At 39.2% G+C, this 12371-nt stretch overlaps 2 protein-coding genes across 2 annotated transcripts; both read right to left on the bottom strand.

The window, feature by feature from the left end:
• Window positions 1-4379: 4379 nt before the first annotated feature.
• Window positions 4380-4784, bottom strand: LOC139475464 (baculoviral IAP repeat-containing protein 7-A-like). The gene has a single exon (XM_071258670.1). The coding sequence runs from the start codon at window positions 4782-4784 to the stop codon at window positions 4380-4382; it is 405 nt and encodes a 134-aa protein (XP_071114771.1).
• Window positions 4785-6854: 2070 nt separating this feature from the next.
• Window positions 6855-11705, bottom strand: LOC139474650 (uncharacterized). The gene is made up of 4 exons (XM_071257746.1): window positions 11623-11705; window positions 10302-10607; window positions 9036-9181; window positions 6855-8885 (listed from the first exon to the last, which is right to left on the bottom strand). The coding sequence occupies exons 2-4, from the start codon at window positions 10594-10596 to the stop codon at window positions 8841-8843; spliced, it is 486 nt and encodes a 161-aa protein (XP_071113847.1). The 5' UTR covers window positions 10597-10607; window positions 11623-11705; the 3' UTR covers window positions 6855-8840.
• Between the last annotated feature and the right edge of the window lie 666 nt (window positions 11706-12371).

Below are 12371 nucleotides of genomic sequence, written 5' to 3' on the forward strand. Positions count from 1 at the left end.
TATCAAAGGTAGCGGATGAGAGATGGCCGCCACAAAAGTTAGAGCAAAAACTGCATCATAATTTTTCTTAATCAGTGGTGCATTTTGATGGTATTAAACCTTATTGCCAAGATCTATCTTTGGTAGGCACTATGTTTTTTTACATTTTACATTTTTACATATACTATAAACCACATTTTAAAAAATAAACGTTTAACATATTTATCATCGGAGCAACCAAGACCTTGACCGCATATTTCATTCAGTAAAATGTCATCATCAATTGGGTAATACAACAATCATACTGATTGATAAATCATGTTTCACAGTACGAAGTAATTATATTTATTATTATTAGTCACTTGATAAATTAACCATTATTTAATAAAGATTTGAGTTTTTGAGTAAAGCTCGAATTTCTTTGTCTTTTAAGTATGGGCGATTGTCCAAAGATTATTGCTGCACCAAATCTGATGCAAATTCTTTTAGACGTATAGAAACTGCAAGTAACAACGCATTTTCCTTAACAAAATGAACTTGTTAAAATTGAACGATTAAATCTGTCGTACAAAGCAAACGTGACAAGAACCTGCCTTTCCGAGGCAACACATTGTAACCTGCTGAATGTATGACATTCTCTCTCCTTCAAATCTCGAACAGGATTTGATTATCATAATCTATAATCTATGAACGATGAGTTAGAAATCCCATGCCAGTGGCTAGCGACATGGCGTCCGGACGCAGGTATGTTTATAAAACCTAGAATGTTAATGAATACTTGACACATTTTATGGATAACAACTTCTTTTATTCTTTGTGACGATGTTTCAGAGCTACTTCTTACTCCTTCATCAGGTGTGTATATATATATATATGTATGTATGTATGTATGTATGTATGTATGTATGTATGTATGTATGTATGTATGTATGTATGTATGTATGTATGTATGTATGTATGTATGTATATATACACACACACACCTGATGAAGGAGTAAGAAACAAATCATTATATATAATGATATGTTTACACCGAAGACGGTGTGGTGAATGTACAAAGATAACAATATATTAACAAAGCCAATAAGATGGGATTAGTGTACAACGTACAAAGATAACAATGTAATGAAGAAGCCAACGAAACCAAATACTTCATTAGAATGTTAAGTTAATTGTAAAACTTGTTTTTCATTATAATAACGTCCCCATACCACCAGTTCAGCTTTGTAGTTGTATGTAATCTTTTTGTGTATGTTGATTGTTATCCATTTCTTACATGTATTTCAAAATTCAAAGCCAAACCTTGAAGTTCCTATGAAAACTGGAAATAACGTGTAGTCCAAATTTCGATTGGTGAAGCTTCCAACTTGTATTTAGCAACGTAAAATCTACAAGCAGCAGGATCATTCATTGAAAAACAAATACAGTGCATTTTTCTCAAATATTACCTCTTTGGTGAAATTAGTCAAACTGAAGCTTGAATATATCGCATAAAGCAATATCCTGCAACTGAAGTCATTGCTAAACAGGTACGTCAGAATTAAAAGGTGGTACATTAATGTCGCCTATGGCTTCTTAAATTTCTTTACGTCACGTGTTGTGCGATTGGAGACACGTCACGTGGCAGAGCAAGCAGTGCACCTGCAGCGAGTGTGACATAGAGGGCATACATGTATGTGCTGTCCGTCAATGATGTGTTCTGTTACCCTTTTATTTGTATTCCCGTTCTTTTTAAATAATTTGTTACTTTTTGTGTATGTCTTTCAAAGGATATCCTTTTACATGCATAATATGTACACATAATGCTACTTCTCTTTGCCGATGCAATAAACGTGGTGTCGGTTGCAGTTGAGGTTACCAGCATCTATTACATCAGCATGAATACCATTGTAATACACGGAACTTTTAATATAAAATAGCAATAAACCGAAACAAACACTGTCTCACGAATTGCAACAATTTCAAGGGGCGTGAAATTGATATACCATTGTAGCTCTAATGAGGTACACATGCTACATATACTGGCCTCCTCTCTACCGTGATATAAATTCAAAACTGCAACGCCAGAAAGAAATCAGTCTTGAATATCTGCCAGAACAGTTGCATTCGCCATAGTTTTTCTTGCGTGTGTAATGTATGATTTCAAGCTCTTACCAAAAAAACGGTGACGTAATGTAGACACCATTTTTGACATAATATGTCATGACGTCACAAACGATGATGCTGTAACAGCTTACGAAGGTTGGTCAAAAAGTTCTAAGCACGACTAACTTCAACTATTAGCCGTAACAATTTGAACTTGTCAATGTAGTACATTTTTTAAATAGTTCATTGCTAGGGCATTTTGTCTGTTGAGGCCGTTTGTGTATACTGATAGCCATCTGAACGTGATAGGGGTCCAAATGGACACCGAAATGGAAGCAGTCATCAAGGTTTTGTACTCCCTAAGAAATTCATGACCGCATGTCACAATTGCATGGAGATTAGAGCCCTAGCTATTCCACTGTTAAACGTTGAGCAGCTATGTTTAAGGCTGGGAGAAGAAGCCTTGATGATGACCCTAGGTCTGGACGTCCCTCAACTTCCGTCAATGAAGATTCAGTCGAGGAGATAGAAACACTTATACTGCCAGATAGTCGTATTACCATTGCTGAACTTGAGGAACATACAGGTGTAAGCCATGGATCCATTGAAACTTCTATTCATGAACATTTACAGACAGATAAAGTATCTACTCGTTGGGTGCCAATGTTTCTAAATTCCGATCTTAAGGAAAAAAAGAACTGACATTGCCAGAGACAATTTAGAGCTAAATGAGGAGGATTCCGTCAAATTCAAAACGAGATTAATGACACGTGATGAAACATAGGCCTACCACAATGAACCCGAGTCAAAACGTCAATCCATGGATTGGCACCATTCCACTTCTCCGGCACCAAAGAAATTCAAGTCTTCAAGATCAGTGAAGAAGTTTATGGCCACTGTATTCTGGGATGCAAAGGGTGTGATCCTTGTTGATTACTGAGAAAGTCAAAAGAAGATAACCGGTGCCTACAATGCTGATTCGCTTCATCGCCTGAAGGATTATTTCAAAGAAAAGCGGCGAAGAATGCTGATTGCTGCAGTTCTACTACTTGATGACAATGCCTCTTCTCACACATGCCGACCTGGACAGGCTGCTGTGCGACAATGTGGGCACCCTACATACTGGCAGCAAGTGATTTCCACCTGTTTCCTAAACTAAAAGAACACCTTGGTTGAAAACGCTTTGACGTCAACGATGACATCAGGGTGGAAAACATCCTCCTGACTGGAATTGAAAAAACTTACCTATCGATATGAGATGTATACTGGTAAGCAGGGAGGTTATGTTGAAAATAAAATGAAAAACACTTTCACATTTTTGGGTTTGATTGTTAGGCTTAGAACTTTTTGACAAGCTCTCGTATCAGAAGTTTAATGTTACGGGGAAACACCACAGGTCAATATACATCGCACAGATATTATACTTCAATAAAATATTTTATGACAACTGATAAACCACTTTTACGGTATAACAGATACGTCACATGCTCAGTAATGCTATTAGTTTTTTTTAAAAACTGGGTAGGATGGGGGTATTATATGACCGTACGTCGTGTGAGATTGAGATGAGTCGGCAGGAATCATGAAGAAGCACATGCCAAACCATGAACCTTACACAGCGGTGCGGTGTAGGGGAGACAACTCGTGATACACCCATTCGGGTATTCGTGTAGACCTGGCTTATATCAACAAAATGAAATCTGGAAAGTCTCCGAAATGTCTTTTCAAATTATATCTTAATCTAAATTAATATACATTGTCCCCGGTATATAATAAGTTAGTAGCGATCAGTATGCTTTTCCGTTCGTCAGTCTGTCTGTAGAAATTGTATTATGAAAACCTTTCCACGTTCCTTTGAAAATGTTTTTGCCTTGTGTATATGCGTTTGTGATATTTTGTGTGTGTGTGCGTGTGCGTGTGTGTGTGTGTGTGTGATATATATATATAGAGAGAGTGGTTTATGTCGGTGTGTTTGTTAGTGTGTGTGGTTCTGTGGTATTATGTGGAATTATGTGGTGTGGTTTATTTGCGTGTGTGCTATGGTGTGGTGTGTGATATATATATATAGAGAGAGTGTGTGTGGTTCTGTGGTATTATGTGGAATTATGTGGTGTGGTTTATGTGCGTGTGTGCTATGGTGTGGTGTGTGCGTTCCCAGATGCACAAAGAAACAAAAAAGAACATTTCTTTAAAAATTTGTATGTCTAGTTTCATGTTTTAAAAAAAACACACAGGTGATTACAATCATGTATATATGACTAAGGACGACAATTAACGTCATGAACGTTACGGCAATCTATTGTTCCCGTTCAGTACTATACATGTTCGTGAAGGTCGGTCCTTATGGAGCCTCGAATGCCCTTCCCACACACCACACAAGCGGTCACCGTCAGGCCACACTCGGAACAACACACCACGTGACCACAGGGCAAGAACGCCAGTGTTGCATCTTGCTGTGAACACTTCCTGCATCTCCCCCATCTGCTGGTCCTGGTAGCGGCGACGCTGCTCTTGTTGCTGCCGCTTCTGCTGTCGCTACTGCTGCTGGTGCTGTTTCTGATGCTTGAAGTGGTGATGCTTCTGCTTTTGTTGCTATCGATGTTGTTGACGATGGTGTTGATGCTGGTGGGTGGTAGAGTATTTTGTTCAGGTGTTCTTGTGATCCCATTTGTGTAAGTCGTTGTGCTTAACGACATACAGACCGCTCCCTCCGATGGCATGTTGAAAACTGTGCAGTGTTGATGTGTTTCTGAAACACAGACGAGCACTAACATATGGTCCCAGTCACACTGAATATAGTGTGGGGTAGCCCAGTGGCTAAAACGCTGAAAGTTGACATTTCCGTGTTCGCGATTTCGGGTTTTGCGGGCTAAATTTGACAAGTCGAGGCACGATTTTGCAATGCCTCATAATCGCATTCAGAAATCATAAACTTTTATCTTCCCAAGATCCCAAGATTTTTGTCAAATGTCTCCTTTGTGCATGCCCTTTCACCATTTTCACCCTAACAAAGAACGCCATATCATTCCATAAATGGTTGAAATTTGTAAACTGGTCAGTGACACATTTTTTAATACATTCGCCGACATAAAACATAAATAATATTGATAAGATGCATTATGCCAAAAGCCATTTGCAATATGTTCCCATAAAAATGTATTTAAAAAATGATGAAATCTGTTGTGTCTTAGACATTAAACCATAAATGCTTAATTTAGTGTATGTTTTTTTTTACTATTTCACTGGCCAGGTAAGTTGTCATCGTCTTGCCGACCGCTCAAGCGTGACATTCCAGAGGGTGCACCTTTAAACAGTAATCAGGTCTTAGACTTTAACCACTTTGGTGAAACCCACGAGCATGGGTATGGTGCTGACAAACCTAGAAACATGGCCAGGGCGAACCAGGATTGGAATCCGCGCTTACAGGTTTCTCACACACCCAAGGGACGCAACTCTACCCAGAATCACGGCGCCTGAGACGACAGGATCAACCGTGTTCCTTTCAAAGCATTGACAAGTCCGAGACATGATTTGATATTAACTTCTTGAATTTAACATAGACCTACTCCACATGAACGATGACTACTATGACTTACATCAGAATACATGACTTACTAACAATTCTAATTTGATATAGTTAACTCTTCAATGACTCTGTTAATGAAAGTTATGTTTATAACCTACAAACCATCCCCAACCATCTACATGTATACTGGTTAAGACGTCACTGGTGACGTCATAATACAAGACTAATAACCGGGAAGTATTAATAAAACGCCCTTCCTAAAAAAAGCGGTAATTACAATATTTTGATACAATAGGTTGAAATGAATCGGGTGTGGTCAAATAAAACGACATACCCGAGATCTGAGATCAGATCACAACATTTCCATATACTCACCACTGTACAGTGCCAGTATCAAGTCAGGTTGTGTTATCGCACAGACGCTTTTGCCGGCTTGATTTGCCGAATGACGGAGGACAAATATCACCGGTAGTGAGTCAGGTCTATATTTAGATAGATGGGTTTTCCCCACGTCAGCCCTGCAATAACCACACATAACAATTGTGTCTCCAGTTCTCAGTGATTCACTGCGTTAATAGTCATTACACACGTGAACATCCGGGTTATAATCAGCAACCAATACAAACGGGATCGTGAGGTCAGACTCACTGATTAGTTGATAAATGCCATAGTAACCATTCTGCGGAAATCGACGCTCATGATATCAATCTCTTGCTTGTTTGATCCAGACTCAATTTTTCATGGAAGCCGTCATATAGCTTGAATATTGCTGAGTGCGGCTTTAAACATTAAAAATCAAACAAACACACAAACAAAATACCAACAAAATATGTGTACAAAGAACAAATATCCGCTCAAATAAATGATAAGATTAGACATGTGCTAATGTGATTTTTTTATTTTGATAAAACACACACACGAAAGCAAGAAATAAATGTGCTTAAATTACATCCTTATTCGGACTAAAAAACACTCGAACAAACCATATCGTTAATGCGGTAACCGTTCAACATTCGTGGGGCCTTGCGACAGAGATAGTAATATGGACTCATCTAATAGACGTCTTAAACATTCTCGCACAACGTACATATGATGGGGGAGACATTTACTGGAGGCTTATGTACTGACGCTAAATTTACTGGAATCTGGATGTGGGTACAAAACAAGACAAAAATTCTGATTTTTTTTTATTAAAATCCGAAAATCCGAAATAAAAGTCAGATGAAAGCGACAAAAAACATTTCCATAATCATAAGAAATCTGCACTAAAAGTAAGTTGTACAATTCCGACTATATCATGAGCATGTTTTCTTGAATCACTATCAAATACTAAATCTAAGATGATACCATATGTTCGCGAACGGTCAATGTCAATGTTTATTTCGATCGTCCTACTGCTGAGAGCTACAGAAACGTTAACAGTTTGATGTTATTCAAAAAAAAAATGTTTCGACCGATCACAAAGAAATTCTTAAAAAACCCGCTAAAATGTGTGGACATAACAACCCGTCTGCTGTTGCTGCACTGTTCAGACCAATGTCGTTGGGTCAGTGTGCAGTAGCTGGACGGTGCTTATGTCGATCTGTCCAAGACGTAATTAGTCAGTTCCCTGACCATCGAAACAAATGGCAAGTTTAACAATAGTTTCACATCATCGGGTATGTATCAACGATGTATCTGACTTTTTATGTTATGAAGTGCCGCAGGTTAACGTCAGAGTCAGCAAGTTAATGGTATTCATATTCGTATCTCTGTCATATGAACGAAACGAGTAAAAATGACCCCCCCTAACAATACACTGAGCCAAAGGAAGGGCGTTGGGGATGGGTGTTGATTGAGGTGAGAAGACCCCGCTTTTGAAGCATATTATGACGTTAACTTATAAAAAAACATATATTTAAATCATTTGAACAGAAACATTAACAAGTAATTTACCAATACTCGTGCAACAAACGCACATTAATTCCCCAATTTAGTTCTGCCATATATATTTTAAGTCCTCACCCCAACTTTTCCGAAGAGCTGTATCTGCGCTTGAATAGTACCATGTTGCCACCACATGTCAAAGACACCGGTAGGGATTCTCCCAAAGGGAGAATGAATGTCGACCCGGATGCATAATAATACAATGTGAAACACGACTACTGAGGTTGTCAGAATGGGCGAAATGGTCCCTGGTTAACGAAGTATACATCCGAAACATGACATGGATCATGAAGTAAGCACGGACTTGTAACAGTTTCTCTGTCCGTACTACCTAGTAATTTTCTAATACACAAATATTGTATTTCAATATACATGTACTGGGAATCCAAACCTCTATCCTTTTCCCAAATATTCTGCCTGTAACAATAATCAATATAAATAAAAGAGAAAAAACATAATCATAAGAGATCCCTGCTGAAAGCCGAGTACATTGTGCGATTCCGACTACATCATAATAAATTCATAAATGTGTTAGTGAAACACCATCAGAAAGTGAAGATACCGGTGTTATAAGCATGACCTACCTTTCTCAACATGTGTACAGAAGACATGGGTGTGATATACCCAAGAGAATGTCCTCCGTCACAGTTTTAATGATCAGTTGATATGAATATCAATATATCATTTGATCGCTTGTCTCATTACTTAATTACGGCCCTATCCGACCATAACGTGACACTATGCTACGGTCCTAACATGGATAATATTCTGCAACAACTTTTCAGGGACCGACGATTTAGTATTCAGGGTGGGGATGGGGTGGGGGGTTTGGATTAAATATTTTTTCAGCTATAGCTACAAAATCAGTTATTTTTCATTAAAAACTATGAGCCTTATATATATGAAAAAGAAAAAGAAAAAAGAAAAACGCCTTGCAACAATGTAATTTTTGTGGTAGGCAGTTTGTTTTTCAACAGTCTCAAGCATATCTTTTTCCAGAATTTTCGGGGAGAATTTATACTTTTTCGATAAATTCCCAGATTTCATTTTCTTTACCAAGAAGATCCAATGTGGATCTTAGTGACCCACTTCTTTTAAGATTATGTTGACGGAATAATATAGACTACATACCTGTGTTTACTGAAGGTTTAGAAAGGTGCTTTAATTACTTAACAATTTTAATTGAGGTATTTGAATAAAACAGGAATGTGCATTTTATCTGTGCTTACTTCCTCAACAGTTGACGGTTTCTATACGATTGTTGCGAGGACAGCTTTTCTGGAGTTACATCCATGGTGTTCAGTGAGTTGGTGTGGTGGTGAGTCTATTCACAGGACACACTTCTCTTCAGGAGTCGGCCGACAGGTCGCTGAAAGAAAGAAAGAACGTTTGGTTAGGGATATTAAAAATTTGAAAAGCAAGGTTGATGGAAAAGAAAATGTTTAAAATCATTTCTATACAGTAATGATTGAAGGAAGTGTCAGAAATCTATCCTTTACATCATGTGTTTTGAACTCACCCCTCCCTCGGTGGTGGTGGTCACACCCCTCTTGACCACTGGGCAGTTAGGCTGAAGCTCTGCGTGTCTGTTCCACGGGTCGTCATCAGGCTCCCAGTTTGCAGCCTGACATCCGCAGTGGTAGCACGTCAACGTTGTCGTATTGCCTGGAGGATAACATTGATACTTCCTATGTGACATTATATGATATATATCAAGGGAGTGAGTGAGTCAGTATTTCAGTTACCGTATTCGACGTAATAAGCGCCCTCTGAAAATTAGAAATAGGAGGCTCTTATTAGAATAGTATTTTGGTGGAAAGAGTTGAAAGATTTGAAAGATCGTAAATTTCGTGGTTTATTCTGACAGCCTGAAATGTTTATATACGACAGATATATTTTTCCAGGATTTAATTGCCCATAATAAAGGATGCATATGACACACGAGTGCGTCTTATATACGAATAAATCAGTCTTACATTGATCAATCGGAAGATTTGCTAATTGAGATCGTTCACTAGCCAATATAATTAGCAAATATCGCCGTGGGCGCTTATTACGTCGAATACGGTATATCACAGCTATCTGCTTGAAGAAACCTGGAAATGAAGCCATCTTGGTCATTAACCATATTGGTCAAACCCACGAACACGAGTATGGTGCTGACAAACCTTGAAACATATAATCAGGTCAATTTGGGATTCGATCCCGCGATCATTGTTTTCTGGCATGACTAGGAACGCAACTCGCCACAGCTATACGGTGCTGTTGACGCCTGGGTCGTCTTTGCTCCTTTGATTTATGTAAGGTGAGGTGAAATTGGGTTTAATGTCGCGTCCAAGATTATTGCACTTATATAGTGACGTGCATGCACGTGTGTGAGTGTGTGTTAGGCTGCTTGTACCAGTTCGGACTGATGCCGATTTATAGTGCTAGCCCACTGAGATACCATGCCGCAGTTTAACATGAATATTCCACTCAGACACAGTATACTGACTCCGAGCCGACCAGTCCTTGTTTTAGCCCCTTAATGCCGAGCGCCAGACAGGATAACAACAAGTACCATCTTTTAACGTCTTTTGGTATGACGCGGCCTGGGATCGAACCCCGGACCTTCCGCTCTCTGGGCGGACGCTCTACCACTAGACCACGGAGGCGAGCTGATTTATGAAAGGCAGGGCAACTAATAAATGTTATGTCAGGTGTTATCTGACACTTTATGATGACATTTTGGTTACATGTTATAGGTCTTTGAATTAAGGTTACAAATCTGTGTATAAAAATGTACCACAACGGAAAAATCCGGCCTTGGCGATCATACGGTGTTTATCAGGTGGCATTGCTGCAATGGCGTCGTGTCCAATGGTCAACGTCTGAAGTCGTTCATCACAGAACAGGGCCGGCTGATGGGGGTATCTTCCAGGGGCTCGATGGGAGAGGTTCACAAGGGCCTGCAAACCGAAACCCCGTTTGGCTCCTTTATCAGCATGTGCCAGCTTAGAGTTTACTTCGTCTGGACCAAGAACAAATCCACGTGGAATCCGTGCGAGATCGACATCCAGCAGTGAAAGTGAAGTCTCCATGTTCCAAGAAACTGCATATGAAACATAACTTATAGTGGATTAAAATTAACATTTTCTAACCAATAAACCAATATATATATATCTACTTCGTTGTTATAGAAAACATAACATTTTATATATCTATATATCTATATATATATATATATATATATATATATATATATATATATATATATATATATATATATATATATATATATATATATATATATATATATCTACTTCGTTGTTATAGAAAACATAACATTTTGTTCCGTGTGTACACCAAATATCCCGCTTTTGTCCGCATGCAGTAATTATGGGAAAGTTACCTCGAAGGCAATAGTTTAGATTTACACACAACACACTAAGGTATAACTGATTCGCTGCCGCTAGCTTCCGATAACTGACTGCACACAGATTGGTGCACTGCACTGCCGCCTTCACATATACTGGTACACTGACACGGAAAACATGTTAACCCGTACCGTTCAATCACGTTACGAGTTACGTCTAGATTTAGATTTCTAACTGGGGCGTCCTGTGTTATTAATAGTCTTGCAACGATCAACTGGGAAAACCCAGTGCGACAAATGTAGAACGCAGAATGTATGTATTTAGCAACTCACACGGGCAAGATTTATATACTGCAAGGAAGGGTATATATCTCTTGGCACGTCTGTACACGTAATCACGATGAGCTTACACGTGTTCAAGTAACAGAAATCGCACTGAAAATAATATACATATATATATTTATATAATACCTATGACTTCGAGCTCACACATTTCTCAAAGTATTTACACATCCAGGATATAAATATCTGAATGCACATATGTGCGACCTTACATTTGTCAATATATAAACTTTCGCCTGTTGACCACAGGAAATAGGGATAAATGGTAAAATCATGACAACACAGAAATCCTGGTATATCACTTATTGTACTGGAAAATGCATAACTATAGAACCAGACTACTCGAGAGCGCGAATAAGCGTGTTTCCTGTATAATGGCTACACAGAAGAGAGCTCAATCAATACTTACATGTGCATTGGTCGCAGGCAGAGAGAGGTGGTCCTGGTTCAAGCTGAATGGTTGAGGTCCGCAGTGTGACACGCCACTCAGTGCGTCATTACATCCTTAACTGGCATTCTGAAGATCGGAGTATTTATATACCTGACATGTCCACACGAGTGATATGTAATGTAATCATAGCCCCAGCGCACAGAGCGGGACCACGATATTCTGAATGCCGGAATATTTATATACCTGACATGTCCACACGAGTGATATGTAATGTAATCATAGCCCCAGCGCACAGAGCGGGACCAGGAGAACAGGCACAGACATGGGCTGTGTATTTTGTGTTATGACATCGGGCGTATAATGTGAAATACTGTCATGGATTAATTGCATCACTTACTCTGTGTGTGCGTGCATGTGTGAATGATGGTAGTGTGTATGTGTGTTGGGATGAAGTGTGTGTGTGTGTGAGTGATGGTAGTCTGTACGTGTGTTAGTATGAAGTGTGTGTGTGAGTGTGTGTGTGTTTGTGTGTGAGTGATGGTAGTGTTCATGTGTGGTGGGATGAAGTGTATGTGTGCGCGTGTGTGTGATGGTAGTGTTTATGTGTGGTGGGATGAAGTATATGTGTGCGCGTGTATGTGTGAGTGATTGTAGTGTGTATGTGTGTTGGGACGAAGTGTGTGTGTGTGTGTGTGTGTGTGTGTGTGTGTGTGTGTGTGTGTGTGTGTGTGTGTGTGTGTGTGTGTGTGTGTGTGTGTGTGTGTGTG

Source organism: Haliotis cracherodii, unplaced genomic scaffold (assembly GCF_022045235.1).
Source record: "Haliotis cracherodii isolate W230 unplaced genomic scaffold, xgHalCrac1.p SCAF_3, whole genome shotgun sequence".
Taxonomy (NCBI): Eukaryota; Metazoa; Mollusca; class Gastropoda; order Lepetellida; family Haliotidae; genus Haliotis; species Haliotis cracherodii.